Source organism: Asterias rubens, chromosome 16 (genome assembly GCF_902459465.1).
Source record: "Asterias rubens chromosome 16, eAstRub1.3, whole genome shotgun sequence".
Taxonomy (NCBI): domain Eukaryota; kingdom Metazoa; phylum Echinodermata; class Asteroidea; order Forcipulatida; family Asteriidae; genus Asterias; species Asterias rubens.
Genome location: NC_047077.1, coordinates 5,013,208 through 5,036,258, shown reverse-complemented (window position 1 = coordinate 5,036,258; position 23,051 = coordinate 5,013,208). Strand labels below are relative to the sequence as shown.

The 23,051-nt window shown below is 40.1% G+C and overlaps 1 protein-coding gene across 4 annotated transcripts in view; it reads left to right on the top strand.

The window, feature by feature from the left end:
- Positions 1-23,051, top strand: part of LOC117300807 — a 91,825-nt gene that overhangs the window by 56,040 nt on the left and 12,734 nt on the right. For all 4 annotated transcript variants that reach the window (XM_033784632.1, XM_033784629.1, XM_033784630.1 and 1 more), the window contains 2 exons: positions 539-609; positions 19,805-23,004. In XM_033784632.1, the coding sequence (XP_033640523.1) occupies positions 567-609; positions 19,805-23,004 (3,243 nt within the window). In that variant the 5' untranslated portion in view covers positions 539-566. The remainder of the gene's footprint in view (positions 1-538; positions 610-19,804; positions 23,005-23,051) is intronic.

Sequence of the window (23,051 nt, the reverse complement as noted above, 5' to 3'; positions counted from 1 at the left end):
GGATCCCGAACTTTCTGCTCTACCGGCCAGGCTTCGAAATTGATCATACCCAAGCCTACATCCGTATGGACTGTAAAGGGGTTAACCCTGTTTGAGCCCTAGGAGTAGGAAAACAATAATTGTAGCCCACACCTTGAAGTGGCCTTCAGGCCTTGTGTGTCAGGCGACTTGCATACAAAAATACGGGGAAAAAAAGGAACAAAAAGAAGAAAAAAACCCACATGTGCACATATTGACTCCCAAAATAAGACGACCAAGGTCAGTGTGATGAATTGGGTCCATATTGACCCCTTGCATGCACGTCACACACAGCGACTGTGCCACGCTCACCATTTTGGTGTACAATAGGTTTACGTGTAAACGCCGCATCGCCTAAAATGCGCACTTCACTGAATAACGCACAGTTACATTGCCTACCAGTATGGCGGTTCCAAGATTATTCTGATGATGACGTCAGGTGAATTGGGTCAATAGGGTCTTTTTTTTGCAGCTCATATGATTTTCTTACAATGTATTTAAATGTTTACTTTTTCTACAGAAGCTTGTAGTTGAATAGAGGAATCAAGATGGACGGTTGCAGACAGGAAATTTTGCAAGGTTCAAATTTAGGTAAGAATTTCTTTTTATCTTATAGAGTTATAATAATAGACTGATCCATTAAGCTCCACCCCGATGCGTATTGATCAATCACAACCCATTTCGGAACCAGAAGTCTGACAATATAAAGTCCGACATGCGTGCGCATATGCTTCGCGCATGCGGATGCTTGGCGTGTAGGGCAGAGTTAAAGGCGGTGGACACTATCGGTAATTACTCAAAATATTTATTAGCATAAAACCTTACTTGGTAACGAGTAATGGGGAGAGGTTGATGGTATAAAACATTGTGAGAAACGGCTTCCTCTGAAGTGCCATAGTTTTCAAGAAAGAAGTAATTTTCCACTGATTTGATTTTGAGACCTCAGATTTAGAACTTGAGGTCTCGAAATCAACCATCTAAACGCACACAACTTCGTGTGACAAGGGTGTTTTTTTTCTCTCATTATTATCTCTCAAGTTCGATGACCGATTGAGCTAAAATTTTCACAGGTTTGTTATTTTATGCATATGTTGAGATACACCAACTGTGAAGGCTACTCTTTGACAATTACCATTAGTGTCCACTGCCTTTAATCGCAGAATGGCATGGGAGAGGCTCACGTGGGCGGAGCCTTATGGATCGGTCTATTATAGAGTAAGGACAGAGATATGAACTAGACAGGGACCACTGCTGGAACATATTAACCGTGTGCTGTACGTCCCAAGGTGCGCACACTAAATTACTTGATAAATTACATACAGATGTCCACTTACAAAATGTCAAAATGTTGTTAGAGTGAACTGGTGCTTGACCTATGTTATACGGTGAGTCAGCACCAATTTCTTGATGGCCCAAAAAGTTTCTTGTCTGTGTCACTTGGTTTTGTATTCCCTCCAGATCTATCACTTAATTTTATTGTTCATGTACAATTCCATGTCCGTTTCATCATGGAGGTACATTGTAGCTCCAAGGTTTCATGGACGTTTATCATTGATAAAATCTCTCTTCCCCCACCCCCTTTTTTTTTGACAAGTGTGAGGGCGTAAAATAAGTGGTCCATAAGTGCTTTTATTTTATAGTTTTACAGGGAGATTAACTCGACAGGCCCTGCCTTGAACTCCCCATACCAAATTTAGCAGAGGATAAAAGTTCAAGAGTCAATCAGTATTGTCCTCTTTAATTGAACAAAACTGTGAGATATATGCATATTTCTTAATATTAATTTGTTTGGGGGAGTTTATTGTGTGCACCCTCAAGTGATTGAGTTTGTGATTGTAACTTTGGAAGAGCGCCCTCTGTTGATTTTGATCTGGCATTATGAAACTTATACTCTTGCACAGTAATGTAATGGTATTATTGGGGTGTAATATTTGGCAAGAAGGTAAACGACGATTGAAATGCTAGATTGACAGGTGTACTATGGGCCCATGTTTAAAGTGTTGGCAACCTACTTGTATGTATGACCTCCATTAGTGAGTAGTGCAAGGTGTGCTTTTAGTCTACCTGTGATGTCAATAGAGATCTAGTTGTCACCTGGCAAAAACCCTGGCTAGGACAGCTGACAAAATGCAAGTTTTGACTGTCAGACTTCAAGAAATGACAAATTTCCTTGAACAAGAGATTGACAAAATAGAGAGATCGCCAGTGTAGGGCTAGATATTTTGTAAAAATAATGGAAACGTCTTGCACCAAGAACAGCACCGCGCGTAGTATCCGAAAACCTACCGGTTATAAACAGGAGCTCCAGCTGGTCATTATCTACCGTTTAAACACCCCCACGTGATGCGCTGTCGACCAATAGGAATAGTGAAACTGTCGTGAGGTATTTAGGGCTGGTTTTTGTGTCGCATTACGTTTAATTGAAAATGATTTTTTTCTTGGTGAAGATGAGCAGTAGCCAGTATATTTCACATCTGTTATCTTTAGGGACCCCTAAGATTACAGATTTGAAATAAAAGTGAGTTGCCTCTTTTGCGATTGTAAAATATGCCCAATAAACCTCAGGTCCTGCAGTGGTTGTACTTTTTCATGATAACATTTTTGAAAGGTAAATAGTGGTAAAGTTGAGCCAAAACTGGCGGCCTCGAACCGGTCTTGGCTGACCCTTTGAGTCGGGAAGGTGCTGAGGCCAAGGCCAAGACTGAGTCATTATAAAGGGAGGTGGTCCTAGGGCCAATGAAGTGACCAAGGCTGTCCAAGAAGTTGGCCAGGAGTACAGATTTCTAGATAGTAAACAACATGAGTGTCTCAAACCAAGAGTAGAGTCCAAGCTAGAGTTATGGTTTCAAATAGGGCCTGTGGTTTGTTTTATAGATGTTAACACTCAGTACATTCCTGTATATAAATCACTCTGAGGGCAACTTTTTATAGGGTCATTTATCTCCTACCACTTAGTGCTATTAAAAACTTGACAAATACTTAGTTTTCTTTTAACCTGAACTGTTTACAGTTTTGATTTAAGGTTTTGTTCCTTTATAGTTGAGGCCACCACTGCAGCTGTGGCTTTTGGACTGTTGGATTATTCTGCTAACCCTCTGTGATTAAACTGTCATCCACATAAAAATAGTCCTGTCAAATTTCAAGGGCTGTGCCACCTGCATAGTTCAGACTGTGGTTTACATTTATGTGTAACTGAATTTACCTTAGTTTGGTCTTGTGCACCAATGATACACCTGAGTTATTTCTGATATTGTGGGGGAGTTTCACTAAAGAGTTAACAAAGTAAAATCTGATAAAAAAAACGAGTTATAAGATGGTAAATTTTCCAGCAGTAGGCTGTTATTCTTTTTACTGACTTCTTTATTAAGTCATGGTCATACAAATATAATAGTTCCGCTGCATTTGTTAGACATTTTCCAAAGATAGAAAGAGAGTAATTTTAAAAAGGGATTTTCAGATTGAGGAGATAAACATCTCAGTCTGAGATTTTGTCATGAATATAGTGAATATGAATTTATGTGATTCATAATATGTATTTATAGATTCATGTGAACTTATATCATGATCACGATTCATTCAAGAGACACTCTTCAAAGGTTAGACGGTTTCTGAGAAGCAACCCTGTCCAATATAATTTCTTGGCACAGTTTTTGCAATTTAATTGGTAAAACTTCATCTTTCTGAATGGAAAAGTTATTGGAAAAATCGAAATCAGTAATTAGCAGTAGCTTGTGGATATTTGTTTTGCTTAATGTAAGGAAAAGTCTGCTTGGAGATGAGTACCACTTTTACAAACAGAACATCAGAGAAAGTTTAGTATCGATGATCTTTTTTAATATTGGTTCCTCTCTTTATTATAGACTACATGTTTGTAACTGTTTCAGTTCTGTTTTTACCCATACACCAATGTGCGTAAAATACTTTCATGAGTTTTCAGGAATTACACTTGGATGGGATTTAAACCCATAACCTGTGTCAGCTAGACTGTTTAAACATTGTCAATGTCAGTGTGGTTATCCATGTAGGAATGAAGTGGGTGTCATGACCACCAAAGTGATGAGCCTTTGCTTCCTGTCAGTTGATGGGTGATAGCTATCACTCAGCTGAGTTGCATGACTTTGCTAAAATTGTCTCATTCACTCTGCGACTCAGTGAGCCAAACGTTATGACACAGAATCAAGGAGAACGTTCAACTGTGTAGTAACATCTTTATTTCCAAATTAAAAGACATGTTATACATGATCTTACAAATGTGTCAATTACTCAATCCAAGATTTTGTTTAAAGGTGCAAATTCAAAGAACCACCGGAAAAGCAGTCTGTCAAAACACTTTTGAATAGATCCCATCTTTGCCATGATGAGATAAACCATACTCCCAAGCAGGGGTAGCTACTTTGTATTTCCAGGAAATGACAATATCTTGGGTGTTTGCATGATTTGGCAATTCACAAGTGTAAAGGTCAAACAAATTACTCCAGGAATTTGGTCTAGTTTGAATACAGGACTTTTCAAAACTTCTGGACCCAAATTTGTTGAAGCACACTATGAATTGAAACAAGGTCTTTAGAATGTTTTCTACTTGATTTGAAAGCCCTTCTGTGTAATCTAGAGCATTTTGCATGGTCTCTTAATGTTTTTTTGCGAAATGTCGGTCGAAATGTGTGCGTATCGGCATGCAATTCACGCGTGTCGGCCTGATACGCTTTAGGTTGTGCTAGGGGTGAAGTCTGAGCTACAGAGAGAATTGGAAGGACCAGCGAAGGGCACTTCTCTATAGTCTTAGCATAGTTCCTTCCTCAGTCTTAGCATGGAGCTATGGTCTTAGCTAGCCGAGCATAGGCCGTGTCCGAAACAACGTCTTCGGCTACAGCTACGTCTAGATCAGCGCGTCTGTCAGTGTTGAAGAATAGGCAGACGCGCGCGATCTAGCCGTAGCTGTAGCCGAAGTCGCCGTTTCGGACACGGCCTTAGTTGAGAGGAGTTTATTTACAAGGGGGTCATTGAAGAACCTGCCTTGAAGAAGTTGATAAGAAATAATTGCTTGTCAATTAAAGCTTGACCTTCTTGATTCACAATCTTAGCTAGGGTTGATCTAAGTCTAAAAACTGGAGGCTGAAAACTATGACTCAGTTTCAATGGAATCCTGATTTGTGGATGGGAGTCATTTGGGTGGCATACATTTTTAAATCTAGCTACCTCCCAAGGCACCTGCAACACTTGGCACCGCACATAAGCAGCTATCCTTGGCGTTTACATCCTGACTGAAGGACTATGCCAAGTAGGCCTACCGAAGTAGAAGTTGAAGTTTAAGGCGAAAGAGCAATGTTAAGATTTATAAAAGAATCAATGGAGTTATACATTTTTTGTCTGCGCCTTGGAGTAGGGTCTTTTACACAAGATAGATGGCGCATTATAAACGCATTATTATTGTTTTTATTATTAAAATTATATACATTTGAAAGGTATTTCATGTACAACAACTGTAACTTCGTTCATGAATGGTCATGAGTTTGAGGTGGTATGTGATTTTATCAGCAAGTGTGTTTTTTCATTGGCTTGTCGGGGCCGAGCTGTCCAGCACTGGTGGCTAAGTCATATTTGAGTGTGGTTCGATTCACGGTCATGAAACTTGAGTTCTTGAGCGAGGCACTTTATAACCATAACTGCTTCTGTTAACCCAGGTGTATATGGGAATGGGAACCAGAGAGGGCAGTATTTGGAATAAGCTGTTCTTGTTGATTTGATGGATTTTACTATTTTGTGGCATTTTGACGTGCCGTTTAACAAAGACAAGAGTTTTAATTTTTTTTATTTTTCTTATAAAGGACTATATCTAAGCCGTACATGTATTGGAAGGGATGGATTTGTTTGTTTCCTGAGATTTGTTTTTTCATTTTCATATAGGACTCTATCTATTGGAAAATGAGTGGTCACAAAACTCAAATTGAAGTTGTAGTCCGTCTTTAACTATCCTGGTTTCCTTCCTGTATGGGCTGGGAAAGGAAGTAGCTGGGCTACTTAACACCAACTGAATCTTTCCTGTACAGTTACAAAGGAGGAAGACAATCACTATGCAGTTATTATTACACATATGCTTGATTTCAAGACCTCAAGTTCTAAATGTGAAGTCTCGAAATCAAATTCGTGGGAAATTATTTTTACGCCACTTCAGAGGGAGCCGTTTCTCACAATGTTTTATACTATTAACCTCTCCCCATTACTTGTTACCAAGTAAGGTTTTATGCTAATAATTATTTTGAGTTATGTATTACCAATAGTGTCCACTGCCTTTAAGTTCGTAATGTGTCCAATTGAGTTATTATAAAATCTATCACCACCATGCAAAGCCTTTAAATCTGTGGGTCCTCGCTCGATAATTCTGCTACTTTAAGTCTGACAGCTCCTGATGCATATGTCTTGCCGGCCCTGTTATCACGAATTGTCTCCCCCATGTCTAAAATCCACTGGTCCCAGGGCCACCTGGTGTCGAATTTCAGAATCCTGTTGAAGTGGTTTTGTGGTGCAGAATCTTCATCCATCAGTTGAATTCCTCTCAGTTGGACATTTTACTGAGTTGATGGCTTCAGAAGTATTAAAGGTTCTGGACGTGTTAAGTAATTGTCATTGAGACCAGAATTCTCACTTGGTGTATCCGTGGAGGTAGAAATGCATAAAATAACAAACCACCTGTGAGCATATTTGGTCTTAATCGGTCGTCGAAGTTGCGAGAGAATAATGAAAGAAAAACTACACTTAGTGTTGCATTACTTTGTGTGCTTTTAGACATAATAAAAGGCTGCAGGCCTGAAGTGTTCTTGAGTGATGAGAACTTACCTCTTTCTCAAAAACTACGTTACTTCAGAGGGATGTCGTTTCTCACAATGTTTTATACTATCAACAGCTCCCAATTGCTCACTACCAAGTAAGTTTTAGTGCTACAATTATTTTGAGGAATTTACCAAGTGTTCAGTGCCTTTAAGTTTACTCCTTGCAGAGGTCAACATAACACTGGCCTAGCCTGAATTCAAGGGGATATTGTACTCATGAGTGTAGGGATGTGCAAAAAGAGTTCTTCCTACATACAGGTACATGGCTTTAGCTATCTAGTATTTGTTCCTTAAAGCCATTGGACCATTTCAGTAAACAGTGTTGTCCAAGGCCCACACTTTGTGTACCACAACTTCTATATCAAATAACAAACCTGTGAAAATTTAGGATCAATCGGTCATCGGAGTCGGGAGAAAACAACGGAAAAACCCACCCTTGTTTCCGCGCGTTTTGCCGTGTCATGACATGTGTTTCAAATAAATCGGTAATTCTCGTTAACGAGAATTTATATTGTTTTGCTGTTTTCTCAAAAAGTAAAGGATTTCATGGAATAATATTTCAAGAGAAGTCTTTCACCATTGCCTTCTGTAAACCCTGTAAGTTATTTGTAAATCTGTGAACTTTAATCAAGTAGGCTTCACCTTGTGTTCTGAGGGGTCAGGGGTATGTCAGTCCCAGCCTGTATCACTTCATGATTTACATTGGCTGTGCTGTTGGACAAATCAGTTGAAGTGATTTATCTGCAATTATTAAAGGTTGTCCCTTAGGCAAAAGGGACAGTAGTCTACAAATGTGGTCTGTCTGTTGTTGGGAGTATTCTTGGGAATCAAACCACCTGGTTTGAGGAAGATGTTTGACCCCTTCTTTGAGGGGTTGTAGTTTCTATCATGGAGGTTGTTGTAAGCAGGTGGGTTGTATCATTAGTACCTTCATGTGTTCATGGTTGTATTGAACTGGTTTGATTTTTGTACCGGTACTACTTTTAATTAAAGTTCGTACCACTGACTGCTCGGTACAGATTCAGCAGAGGATGCAGGAAACATGGGCCACTACACTGATGCTTAATCAATGCTGGATATGGGCACACAGCCACCATTGCCTGTTTCTTTGATTTCACCAAACCTGTGGACTGTTCATGTTGATTCATGTTTAAATGCGCATAAACTGTTGAACGTTTTTGATGAAAGAAACCAGCGGACCATGTATTTAAATCAGTGACATTTAAGCTACAAATCACTGACTTGTTAAATCACAACATGAAGTTTGACATGAACTACACTGGTGGGTGCATGACTGATATTTGCTGAGTGTGTAATGTAAGGACTGCCTGGGGTTGGTGTTGATTAACATGTGTAAAAATTTGTGACTACTTATCTGTTGTATTTATTTGGAACTTTAACTTTCTTGCACATCTTATCAATTCAGACATAGATATTTTTGCATTACATTAAGTGGAAAAAATGGAGGCTCGATTTTTGTTAGTTCACAAACAGGACCTTTTAGTGTGAAAATAATTTGAAAGGTTGTCATAACCATCCAATTGTGTACATTAGTCCTACTGTATTATTATTAATTATAACATTTCTGGATCGAAGCATAACTTCAGGCTTTGATTTGAGTGGTCTAGTAGTAGTAGGACCAGGCCTGATACGTCATGGAGGCAACAAAGGCGAACTTGGCTTTATATGGCCCCTGGTCATTGCCTTGTCGCCCTGGAAATGCTCCAGTGGAATTAGTGCCCCTCTTCAAGAAGAAAATGCCTTGGTGCCCGTGCCCTTTTGAAAACGAAGCATACATGCCTGTAGGACTGCCTGTAGGACCATGGGGGAAGATGTACATGTTGTAGAACACTGATTGTTGCTTGTGGAATAACAGCCAGCCTTTCATACTAGGATGGCTGGACTACAATCCAGACCTTGGGTCCCGCCTGGCCCCCACCTCGGCCCCATTCCATGTCATCATAGAAGAAAATGCCTTGGTGCCCGTGCCCTTTCGAAAACGAAGCATACATGCCTGTAGGACCATGGGGGAAGATTTTTACTTGATACAGACTACAATCCAGACCTTGGGTCCCACCTGGCCCCCCACCTTGGCCCCATTCCATGTTATCAAGTGAGGGCAGGCTGAGTGAGGGTATTTCTTTTGGACCAGAACTGTCGAATATTACATGGCAAATAGAATTAAGTAATGACTTTTTTTTCCAAAAAGGTTCTTTTGACCTAAGGACAGGTCTTGGAGAGTGATGAATGTTAGACGCAGTCATAACCAGGCATGACACTAAGGAAGTTATGCTTAAAGGCAGTGGACACTATTGGTAATCACTCAAAATAATTATTAGCATTAAAACTTTACTTGGTAACGAGTAATGGGGAGAGTTTGATAGTATAAAACATTGTGAGAAACAGCTTCCTCTGAAGTAACGTAGTTTTTGAGAAAGAAGTAATTTTCCACGAATTTGATTTCAAGACCTCAGATTTAGAATTTGAGGTCTTGAAATCAAGCATCTGAAAGCACACAACTTTGTGTGACAAGGGTGTTTTTTCTTTCATTTATATCTCCAAACTTCGATGACCGATTGAGCTTAAATTTGTACAGGTTTGTTATTTTATGCACATGTTGAGATACAGCAAGTGAGAAGACAATTATCAGTAGTGTCCAGTGTCTTTGTTGGACATGTTGTAGTTTTTAAACAGGATATGAATGCAGCTTACTAAATTGGCTGGAACTTTATGAAGCCATGCAAAGCCCCAGTACCCATGTTTGAATAAATCCGATGGCGGAATGCCAGTAAACTGGCTGAACGCCAGTAAACTGGCTGAACTAGGTCAGTAACCCTTCGCTATCCAGTATTTTAACATCTGCAATCAATGTTACTGATCTACATGTAGCTCATTTTGGGGGCCCTTTTTTCGAGAGAAATCGCTCTCCTCTACATACACGTGTGTAACAAATAGCACTCTTTAAATTTAAGTGGATACTGGTTGCCAGTTTAAAATCTGTGAGATGCAGGAAACGAACTAACAATGTTGCTCTACTATCGCATAACAAAAACTGACAACAATCGGCAAGCCCAATCCTGTGGTATGTGCAGATGAATCATCACAGTTCTGAGTACTGCATTTCACACAGCAAGCTCACTTTACGAGAATTGAAGAAAATTAAGTCAACTTAGAATGTAGGCGTTCTGGTCGTCTGGCCGGTGACTGCTCTATATTCCGACACCCCAATGTTTTGACACCCCTATGTTCCGACATCCCTAGTTCTGACAAATCAACCTTTATTCCGATACCCCTATGTTCTGACACCCCTATACTCCGATACCCCTATGTTCCGACACCCCTATATTCTGACAACCCAAACACCCCTATGTTCCGACACCCCTATGTTCCGACAACCTGCAACAACATTTTTTGTTAGCCATTTAAAAAAACAAAAAATCAAAAACGGTGCGACTTAAACCTGACTGCAATTTCATCCATAATCGTACCAGCAACCTATCTTTATGTAATCCCTGTGATTTTTGTCATTAAACTCGGGGAAAGAACTGAGTATACAGTGCTTACAGTCAGTGTTTAGACCATGTGAACTTTATTTACAACAAGTGTGAACTTGTACATTCTTTGGCTATTAGGCAAGTTACTGCACTGCTATTATGGGAAAGTTGACGTTTTGTTGACGTTTATGTTTTTCTTTGTCGCGCCTTGAGCGCCTACTTGTTAGGTGGATATGTTTGCGCTTCACAAGTGTCATATTATTATTATTGTGTCATAATTTCCACATAAATCGCAGAGTTATAAAAGTATAGCTGGATAAGTTTTGAGATGTGCCCCCTTTCATGATATCAAAAGTTGATAAAAATTTGACAGTACAATCTCCAGTCTTCCATTATTAGTTGACAGTACAATCTCCAGTCTTCCGTGTAAAAATCGTGCCTGCAGGAAGTCCAGGCTTTTGTGGCTCTTTTGTAAACATGGTATGTCACAGGTCACATCGTCTATAATGGTAAAACCCCAATGAATATTCTTTATCCCCAATGCAAATTTAACATACTAATTGGTCTTGCTGGCCAGTCACTGAAACAATGTAAAACAAACCTTGAAAGCCATTATCTTGTTTAAAAAACGCAGGATGTAAAGTTAAACACAATTGGATGTTTAGGACTACTCCCCTGATTCTACTCTTGTGTCCCTCAACATACTTAAGATGCCAAAGAGGTCATAGGCCTAGCCAAATAGGATTGTTATTGCTTCCCATGTACTTCAGCTTGTGTGTTTATTGTCAAGAAAGCTCAAGATAACATTCCAGTTGGCTGTTTTAAAATTGAAGGTAACTGTTGGTTTAGAAGCCTACTACAGCAGCTTTCGATCGTGGTAAGCATTTTGAGAAACTTTTCACTTAGAAGTAATGTGGTTATAAGTTGTTATGCCTTAAAATTTGAATCTGAGAAGAATTACTGCAGTAAGGTTTCTCAGATTGTGTATTCTTCTATGGATTATTCTTCCTCTGTGAACATTTTCGCTCCGGATTGTCAGCGATATTTAAACAAAGCGACCATTTTGAAATAAAAGTGTCACATGTTAGTTTTATTGTGGACATCTACATTTATGTGGGATTAAAAAAATCAAACGGTCCAAGACCAAAGGTAAATGCCGATTTTTCTGTATTGTCTTTCCAGTCTATAGTTTTCAGCCACAAAATCATTAACACAACTTGTAAAGTTTCATACATACAGTAAGGAGGTTATTATTGATCAAACAGTGAACAGCAGATTGTAGTCCTGGCAGGCATTGTTTGTGAGCATTTTCCAACACAAATTATTGCTTTGTTTTCTTTCAGCCAAAACAAAGTATTTGTGAGTTTTGTGAGACTGGTTTGTCATGCATGATGCAAGAGCAAGGCTTTCCCTTTACAGTAAAGGGTATCTCTACATGGATTAAAGGAAACAACATTTTTCCTGGAATATTTCATAGGATAGCAAGCAAGGTCATGGATGTAGTTTACAAATACTGATTGGTGATGAGGTCACCCACTTTGTACACCCCATGGGACTTGAGTGACCTGAAGAGTTGGTGCCTTCAAAATGGTGACGGACATCAATCAAGCACCAGTGACTTAAATATACCAGGTCATGTATATTACAATATACCTCAGTGCAAAGTAGGAAGAAATGAAATAAACAAATAGATAACAACTAATAGGTATAAGTTTAGGGTTTTTCAACTGAACTTAAAAAGAAAAGAATTGACTCACAAGTAAACCATAAGCAATGCAATTATTAAAACACCTTTTTTTAGTTTCTCTAACATTCCTTTTTTTTTACATGGCACTTTTCAATAGTCACATCATTGGAGGGCGCTATTAGCCAATAAAAATGTTGAGTAAGGCCAAATAAAATAAAATAATATCAATTCATCATCCCCGCCCGCATCCTTTTTTTGGGCCACATCCTTTAAATTTAAAATTTGGCCTAATATTGCATGGTTTGGAAACCATTTTCATTTCCTGCAAGTGACATGCGCAATATATCATGAATACAGCTTAGATACGCATTCTCCATAAGTAATTCTACAGAGTTCCATGGGGCATTTCAAGAATACCCCAGGGTTTTACTGGTTACCCCTACACTGGAGCAGGGGTGGCTATTGCCTAGGGTATGCTAAGCTTGGGCGATATCGATTTATTTTATTCACGATATATCGCCGACAATATATCGCGATATTCGATATAATCGCGATTAATTAAATTTGACATCATCAGTCTTCAAACTCCCAGTGAAAGTTGTAAAAGAGACAGTCATAACATAAGAGAGGTGTTCTAATGACCATGACCTATTCTTCTGGTTTTACTCCAAACCTATGGGGTGCAAGATGTCTCGATATTGCGATACTTGATCGATGATCGCGATATATCGATATTTCGATTAAAACCAAATCGATCCGATATCGAATAATAATAATAATAATAATAAACAGTTCTTATATAGCGCATAATACAAAATAAAGTTTCTAAGCACTTCTGTGATTGAAGAGATGGGTTTTAAGTCGTGATTTAAATTGTTGTAGTGTGGCACAGTCTTTGAGATTGTTGGGAAGAGAGTTCCATAGTCTAGGTGAAGCATATTGGAAGGAACGTTGACCGTAGAACTTCGTGTGATATATCATGAATACAGCTTAGATACGCATTCTCCATAAGTAATTCCACAGGGTTCCATGGGGCATTTCAAGAAATCGTTTCCAAATTAATATCGCGATATTTGATAATATGGTGGTATCGCCCAAGCTTAGGGTATGTCCATTTGCTGGGGGTAGATCAGGCCCTTTTATTCCCCATGTCACCCCAGGCAGGGTATGTGTGAAAGAGCTTCAAGTATGTTCTTGATGCATTGTTCCTCTTGTGGTCACCTTTTGGTCATGTGCCATTGTGTCACTTCACCATCTCATGAAAAACATCCTGTTATTTATCCCTCATTAACACATAATTCATGTCTGGCTCATTACCCATCTGTTATTGCCAGTTATTATCGTTAGCTGAAAATTAACCAACTCCATTGTTGAGATAAACCATGGATGGATAAACCTTGGGTGTAGAGTAAGGATAAACTAACAGATCACAGTTAGGTTAAACAGCGGATTAAAGACACAATAGGTAAAGCTAGGACCCAGGATTTGTGGTTTGACTTCTGAAGTGCCTAGTGCAAACCGGGTTTATGTAAGATTTGCTGTTGCACATGGCTAATAATATGTTTGCCCCAATAATATGTTTGCCCCAAAACACAGCACTTTGTTAGATTTTGTGTGCTGTACAAGCTGGGTGTTTTCAACCATATCTTAAAAACTTTCATTCTCAACATCATTTGTAGGTTTTAATTGACTCATGCTGGCTCTTTGTAGGCATCTAGTTTGTTAAAATCATTTGTTTGGGATGCCTGTGAATGTGATTTGTTCACCTCCTCACATCAGTATCTGAACCAAATCTTATGCCTTAGGTCGATATTTTCATTCTTTCGAATCAATTTATTTTTTAGAGTATGGTCACAATGAAACCCCTAGCCTAAATAAAGAAAAGACAGCGAACGTTTTCTTTTGAGAAATTATGGTCGGAATGTCTTATCTTGAACAGACTGGAACCCTGGCCTTGCTGATAATCTTCTTGCTGATAAAAAAGACAAGGTCTGGAATCTGGGAGTACACAATATAACCTCAGAAAAGGGGAGATTTTCATTATCTCTGAATGAAAACAGGCCAAGGGGTTTGAAATAACTCCATGGAAAATCGGGCCTTGAGGTGGACATGCACGAAGGCCATGGCGGTAATGGCATAGTTAGGCCTACCTGGTGCAAGAGTTTCTTATGTGAGCAAGGACTAGTAAAATCATAGAGCTATAAAACAAAGCGCATTCATGTTGCGTCTATTTTATGAACAGAGGGCTTTTTCGCGGGTATCCTTGATCCTGTGTTTTGTGATAGGCGATGGAAGAATTCAAGTTTTCTTCAATCCTAAGTTGCTATTGGTGAGCGGCGCAGAGCTGGGAATCACGATAGTTGAGTGATATTCGATAAGACTGATGGTTCATGCATCAAGACTACTCTTCACTGGGTCTCTCTCGGCCTTTTGGACCGCTACAAATATTCCTCTAGGGCAGCAATGCTCTTGGGACATCAAGTTTTTCTGATGAAAGAGCCATTTCCAAAATTTGAAAATGGTTCTGTTCTTTCAAAGTTATGACTTTCCAGACCAAAAGACGCTAGTGTTATCAGCGATCAGTGATTACAATGTTTGAAGTTCCATATTTATGAAATTTTAACGGAGAATTTCATATCCTGTTAAAAAGTTCTGTATGAGTGTAACTTGTCTCTATGGGATTGGTTTATGTAAAAGCTGAGAAAATGATGTATTATTTGAGGAAATATGATGACTGTTATGACATGTGTTTCCTTCCATTGGTGATGCATAGAGAGACCAAGCATCTCTAAGGTCAAACTGTAGACGCAAAGATTACAGTCTTGCAAACTCCTTGGGGGTTCAGCTGATTTCCTTGCCTTTTTTGGGTTTTTGTGCCATTGAAAAATAATAATTATTTATTTTTGATATAGCGTTTTACCTACAATCTTTAAAGGCAGTGGACACTATTGGTAATTACTCAAAATAATTATTAGCATAAAACCTTTCTTGGTGACGAGTTATGTGGAGAGGTTGATGGTATAAAACATTGTGAGAAACGGCTCCCTCTGAAGTGCCATAGTTTTCGAGAAAGAAGTAATTTTCCACAAATTTGATTTCGAGACCTCAGTTTTAGAACTTGAGGTCTTGAAATCAACCATCTAAACGCACACAACTTCGCGTGACAAGGGTGTTTTTTTCTTTCATTATTATCTCGCAACTTTGATGACCGATTGAGCTCAAATTTTCACAGGTTTGTTATTTTATGCATATGTTGAGATACACCAACTGTGGAGTTTAGTCTTTGACAATTACCAATAGTGTCCAGTGCCTATCAGGGCAAAACCCTGGAAAAACTACTAGGCCTATTTATTACTGGTAAACTTGTTCTGGATAGAGCCATTGTGGTCCTGATATCTTGAACAGTATACTTTGCTCTCCAGACGAGCAGAGAAAACGGTTCAACTGTTGAGATCACTTGGTAGTTTCAAGTAGAAATACTTGAATACTCACAAGTCAACAGTAAATACAGATTAAGATTTTAAGTATGATTGAACGTTTCGGGCTGTGACCACATGAGTGTTGTTTCTGACAAGGTTATTTTAGAATTTAGTAAATTTGTTTGAATGGCTCTCTTGTTATTTTATAATGACTTTGTAAATGCTTTGTTTGAAATAATAAATTGACAACATGCTCTTCTCAAATTAACTGTTAATGTCTGAATGATTTAACATAGAAGGTATCATTAGCTGTTGCAAACTGCTTTACCAACCAAAAGGAGCTATGGTATAAATGCCAAAATAGTCAGTGGTTTGACGTGTCAACCTTTGCACCAGGAGAGTCTTTCTCAATTCAAAATGGAGAACAAATAACTTGCAAATAATTGTGCAGATTTTGACGATTTGACTCCCGGATCCATTACATGGTATTCATGTATTTATTTACAATACCACATCTGCTACTGTGCTAAAGTCAGCCATGCATGTTCAGGCTCTGTGATTACAGCTACAGATGCATTGGTGGTGTACCCAGAATAAAGCACTTTTCAAGAGGTGAAGCCATAAAGGGGTGTGTTGTGTGTTGACCCCTCTGACCGCAGTGTTCTTTCAGACTCCCACTGTTTGAAGGATCACCCCTCTGACAGGGAAAGTCTTTTCAAAGTGATATCCCCCTTGGAAGTTTGAATGGACTTGCCCCACAAAGTGAAGCAGTTCAGGGTTGACTGAGCCAAGGGGGTGAAATCATAAACAAATAGGTGAAAACTTTCAAGGGTGTTGGGAGAATGGTGGCAGACTTGTAACAAAAGTTAGTTTATTAGGAAGTCTGAGATTTGATCAACTAGTGTCAACGAGGGATCGACAGTTTCATAAAAGGTGTGTACTGAGATGGAGTATGGCATTTAGCAGTATATGTCATTGGCATTGCTTTATGTGGTTGAATACTCTGCATAGTTGCATAGCATGTGGTACCGGTGTTACTACTATATGCAGTAGTCTAGTGTACAATGGATAACCCTATGGATAAGCATAAGGCAGATCTTGCTCTGTGGTGATATTGGAAGAAAATATTTGTGTGCACATCGACCAAGGAAGTTTTCTGTATTATCAGCCTGAGCACAGTTACCACCCTGTTCAGTGTTCGGATTCATTTCTGTTCGTAAGTATTTGCTGTCTATGATAAGGCAACTCTTGCTTTGTGACACTGGACAAAAATACTTCGAGTGCACATCGACCAAGAAAGTTTTCTGTACAGCCTGGGCATCATTAACCACCCTGTTAATTGCTGTTTGTAAGTATTTGTCCTGTCAATTGAAGAAGGCAGCTCTTGCTCTGTGATGGTGATACTGGAAGAAATTACTTGTGTGCACATCGGCCAAGGAAGTTTTCTGTATTATCAGCCTGAGTGTCAGTTACCACCCTGTTTAGTGTGTGGATTTACTTATGTACTTGTACTTTGCTGTCTCTGGATCTGAGGCAAAGCTTGCTCTGTGATACTGTAAGAAAATACTTGTGACTTGCGTGCAATAACGACGCAACATCCAAGGAAGTTTTTTCTACTAAAAAGCCTGAGCGTCATTGGATTTATTCCTGTTATTATGTTTTTGTTGTCGTGGATTAGACTGTACTGAGTAATTGTGTTGCATTTGAAGGGAAAGCAAAAGGTAAGCACTGATGTAAAAGACTGTTCAGTCTAATAGAACATTAGAAATGACAGGGCAAATAGCTAGCATGTAACTCACTTCTGGTTCTGGTAAAATACTGCATGATTGCCATAAATCGGGATGTACACAACATGCAGGTGACTGAGCAGCAATGTTTACATCAAGTTGGCCACCCCTGATAATGTTTACCATGTTTACAAAAACAGTGACCAACTCAAGGTTTCACAGATTGTTGAACCTTGATTTACAATCCTTTATTTTTAAGAATACACTAGGCCTCTACAGTTTTTTACAGGTGTGCAACTTTTACGCTGATCAGCTGATTTCCTCTTTTTTTCTTTAAAAACCTTGCTATATAAAAAACTGGAAATTACTGTACAATACAAAGTGTATGGCCATTTCATCTTCTTTTTGCAAATACAAAGTTGCATGTCTGTTCCATGTTGAGTTGGGAAGTCATTTCAAACGTCGGTCTAGGTTTGTGTTTTGATGTTGTTTTTTCAATGTACTTGATGTTTGATGCATGCATTTGAAATTGTAATAAGAACTTCTCTAGGCCTATGGCCCCACTTACTTACTGTAGTACTTGACTAAAACAGTTCCTGTGGGGTCACACTCATTACGTAGGCCCTGTTCCTGTACCCAGTACTTTTAATAGTTTGAAAGGAGCCGCATCTTCTTTTTCAAACAAGTGTTAAATGAGACCACAAGAACGTTTCACTGTAAATCCATTAATATTGACCCATTTAACCTGAATTTTTCATCACAATAGTCTTCAGCAGCCCTTTTCCCACTACAGAGCCGGCCATTTCCCAGGGAATTAACTTCTGGGAAAATCCCGGGAGTTTTTAACCCCACTGCCACCCCAGCAACCGTTCCACTATCCCAGTTTGGTAAATCCCGGGAGTACTATTTCCCAGGAATATGCACAGTCCTTTCACGCTTTTTCCCTGGAAAAAAAAAAGTTTTCACCCAGGGTTAACTCCCTTAACCCTACCCCGTAGCAGGGGTAATTATTTCTTGGGAATAAGTTATTTCCCGGGAGTTTTTTTGCAGTGTGAAAGATCAACCAAAGGTTCCCGGGATTTTCCTAGGAAATAACTATAGTGTGAAAAGGGTATTGGTCTTGCCATTTCGGAAGTCATTGTCTCCATGTGTCGGCACACAGTGTAACATTTTAGGGGATGTAACATATTAACGCTTTAAAACCATACTATTTGCATACAATGTGCAAGTTGACTCCCTAAATGGCGAGCTTGACAATAGCCATGTGTGTGAGCAACCATGGCAGGAGGGAAATGAACAACAGCAGAGCGTATTTTTTTGACAGTCTGAGTGAAAACTTCTCTTTAATTATGCAATAACATCATATGACATGAACTTTGAGCCAAACCAGCTGTATTTGAAATATCCAGACTACTGTCCTGATTATTCAAGGCAAATGGCCTACCAGGGGGCTCAGGCAATGCTTCCTTGGCAAGCAGTAGTCACCAACAACATGGGTTGGCTCGTAGCCTTTGGATTGAAGCCAAGTCAATTGTTTGGTTATTTCACAGTTATTAAGGGCAGGAATTTTGAAGGCTTTGATTTTTTGGAGATTGGGTTTGGAATATATTCGAAGCATCAGTGACTGATACTCCGCTTACTTTAGTTTTATTTGTGATATGCTTTGCCCTTGGAGAAATCTGAAAAATTGTGATCAAAATAGTCTGAAAAAAACTTAAAGGCAGTGGACACTTTTGGTAACTACTCAAAATAATTATTAGCATAAAACCTTTCTTGGTGACGAGTAATGGGGAGAGGTTGATTGTATAAAACATTGTGAGAAACGGTTCCCTCTGAAGTGACATAGTTTTCGAGAAAGAAGTAATTTTCCACGAATTTGATTTCGAGACCTCCGATTTAGAACTTGAGGTCTCGAAATCAACCATCTAAACGCACACAACTTCGTGTGACAAGGGTGTTTTCTTCTTTCATTGTTATCTCGCAACTCTGATGACCGATTGAGCTCAAATTTTCACAAGTTAGTTATTTTATCTATATGTTGAGATACACCAACTGTGAAGGCTAGTCTTTGACAATTACCAGTAATGTCCATTGCCTTTAAGGGTAAAAACTATTGTAGGCTACTTGTAAGTCAGCCCTTGTACTTATTGAATTTGTCCTACTTTTTTCCCCCAAAGAACAAATATCATGCCTGCTAACATTTGATCAGAGTTAGTTGAAATGCTAACCATTATATTTTAGTCATAAATTGTTCATTTGGACTAATTAATTGTTCACTTGTGATTTGCAATTGAGACCGAAAATTGAAAACTGTGTGGCCCTGTGATCTTTATTTTCTGTTTTACAACTACTTTTTTTTTTTTTTTTTAAGTTGCTAGTGACTGGTCAGCACATAATTTTCAAAGTGATTTTTTTTCCAATCATTTTAGTTTTGCTTGAAATCAATGCTGATGCCTGAAACTTTCCATTGGAATGTAAACATAATTTTATGTTTTTTTTTTGCTTCAAAATTAAATACTTTCAACAATTTAGTTTTGCTTTCAAGACATCTATTATAGATGCTGGTGCCTGAAACTTTTGCTTCTCATTTGATCGTTACCTTACATTAGTTTGGTGTGTGTCTTCATTGCAGGTGAGCAGCAAGACCCCACTCTATGTGTGACATCTCTGAAGGCCAAGTTCAGCAAAGAACAAGAAAGCAGCAGCCCAAACCCTGATCTGCCCGACAAAAATCAAAACGTCCGCCAGAAACGTCGATTTAGGTGGCCTCCCGCGACCGATAATCTATCTCATAGTGATGAGACGCTGAAGTCTCAAGACTGTGATCCATATAGTGATCTAACAGATTCCTGCTTTGAATCAAATGAGAAGGATAAGAGTTTATCTCGGCAGAGCACTTTCGATTCAGAAGAGTCTTTTGATGCTCAACGTCTATCTGCAGTAGTACCAGAGGAAATACAAGTTAACCGTACGGTTAAAGGAATAACTTCAAAAGTACCTGTGCCCTGTAAGCGTGCAAGTGTACCAGATCCTACTAGAATTAAAAATGAGCTGAATGTGACAAGTAACCATCATGTAAACAATAGTGTGGTGCTTGACTCTTCATCTACGTCACCTAAGGACAATACTGTAGGAGACAATCTTACCATAAACACATTTACTTCAGATGCACAGGATTTCAAACTAGAAGGCGAGAGTAAGGGTTATTCCGACGCAGAGACTGCCCCAGATGTTGTGTCTGGTGCCGACGCCAAACATGTTTTCTCTGATATCAGCGCATCGTCTACTCTGAAATTGAAACCCGACAGGTTGCCTAGAATTCCTAGGAGGAGCGTTGATCGCCAAAACTCCCCTCCAGGTGTTCTTGACGTGAAGACCGTTGCGTCGCTGCTGCCAAGAAACAGGAGCTCCGCCGAGGAGAGTGCTCTAGCACATATTATACAACTTGAGGCTGATCGGTCTCACCTGAATCACATCCTCCAAGCTGATGAAATTAATGGATTCACTGGGGAACAGGACAGCGGAGTCTTTGATCTATCCTTGGTCCACCAGGAGGACTGTGATAGCATTGAAGGTAGAGAGAGTCTAAGGGACTTGAGTGCCAGGAACCTCACGCCAGAACAACAGAGGAAATTTACTCCCCGCGCTCCATCTGAGCCAGCTCAGTTTTCAGATTTTGTAGAGGAGCAGACGAAAGCAACAAGTGAAGACTATGCAAGTAGTTTATGTATTCCTTCGTGTTTATTGATTGATTTACCTTTGTTCCCTGGATTGGAGTTGTCCGAACAACCCAGTGTGCAAGTCTGGAACGGAACCTTTGAATGTGATCAGAAACACAAGAACAGTGTGAACGAGCCACATTGTATTGAACACTTGTCAAAAGAAATCTTGCCAGAAGCAGTACAAAAGGATATCTTTCCTAAAGTCTCTTTTGAGAGTCATTTGGCGCTCGATAAACCTAATCTACTTGGAGAAAGCTCTGAAGATATAGAAGGACCATATGATTTGATTACAGCATTGACAGATTCAGCTGAAGTCATTAGTGATCAGAGCAACACTATGGGGAAGAAATCACAGTCACCTTCCAAAGGGAAGCAGGCGTCGCACATGATCTACTCCAGAGAAGAATTCGCTGAGGAGTATGCCTCCCCCAAGAGAAGCAAATCTTTGGACAAAAAAGGAAGTAGCAAAAAGATCAAAGGGAAGGGAAAAGAGAGGAAGAGACTCCTATCGGATCCGTCTCAGGGTACCACAGACTTCTTTATATCGGCACCCGTCCTCCAAACCAAGGAGGAAACTGTTAGTTCCAAGAGACACACAATAGGTGCATCGCCAACCGCAACCCAGGAAGCCGGAACAGATACCCGAGAATTACTCAGGGATAATGAACTACCGGGAGGTGATGAGACAAAGCGCTTGCAGCCGCGTACTTTGTTAGCTGCTGACAACGAATCAAATAACAACCACGACCACCCGCACAAGAAGAGGCTAGCACACAGCCGGGGTGGCGGTATCTCCCCAGAGATTGTACCTAGTAAGACACCTCTCTTTCAGCAGCAGGTCACGAAGACCTCCCCGGAGGTCATTGCAGACACCCTCGAAGAGAGGAGCTTCTCGACAGGTCCTAGAGAAGTGGATTTAATCACCGGAGCTCCACTTATCAAACCTAAACGCCTGAGTCTGACAAACCAATTGCAGAAACAAGGTAGTGCTGATAAGTCTGATGTCATCGTGCAACAGAACGGCGGCTCCACTTCAGCTTTGATGAAAGGAGATCTGTGTGAGCGCAAGACAGAAATTGCAGTTGAGAGGCAAGTTCTTCTAAAACAAGCTGCCAAGAGTTCAACTCCACATCTAGGGAAAGCGGTGAGCAGTACTGAAGCCGGTCAGCAAAACTCTCGGCCTAAATTGCAACAGCAGCTTAGCGTGGATTCGTCGAGCCCTTATACAGTCATCACCAGGATCATTGACGGGGAGGAGGAACTCATCTTGGGTGCCTTGCCTCTCCAAGAGATGGAATCTCCAAGAAATATCGACAGCACCCCTCCAGCGCCAATACCTCCAAGAAAACCTGACAGGCAACTCTCTGCGGGAAAGAAGTTCCGCCATTATGCATGCATAGAGCCAGTCGGTCAACCTGTACAGGTAGTCGCACCTGAACAGAAGTTGGAATCATCTTCTTCGAAATTACCGTCCGACAGCCAAGATAAAAATGAACTGATCCTAAAGGAATCCCTTGATCCAGTGTCTGCAGCAGTCACACCTTGTCTTCCTGAAATTGAAGACTTTGATACAACTCCAGTGAAACAGACACCACCACTCATTATTACTAGTCCCCCATTTGAAGAAGACACCCCTACGACCGAGGAGAGCTACCCAGACTCTCCACATACTGCATCCCCTCAATGTATCCAGATCTCACTAGAGAGCAAAAGAGACGTCCAAAGCCCAACAGCAACAGCTCCAGTGATGGAGTTAAGCCGTACTAGGGTTGACTCTTGCACGGACACAGCCTCGACTGTTTCCATCCCGCCTCAGTCGCCCCCTGACTTGGACTACCATGACCTCTTGCAGCATCGCAACAATCGGACCCCGTCCGAACACTCACTTGAGACTTTCTCTGAGCCCTCTATAAATATCTGCTTTGATGGGACCAAGGAGCAGACAGTCTCCGAGCAGCAGATGGTGACTGTCTCTCTAGGGATGATGCCGGAACCACAGACGGCCAAGATGACGATAATCAATGATGAGACTCAGGAGACGATCAGTACTGATGTTAACCAGGAGCAAGACTCGGCTGGGGTGGAGCAAATAAAGCCTTCTCCTTCAGAGGTGAGTTCACGGTTGCGCCACAAACTGACAAATGGGTTAAAATCACA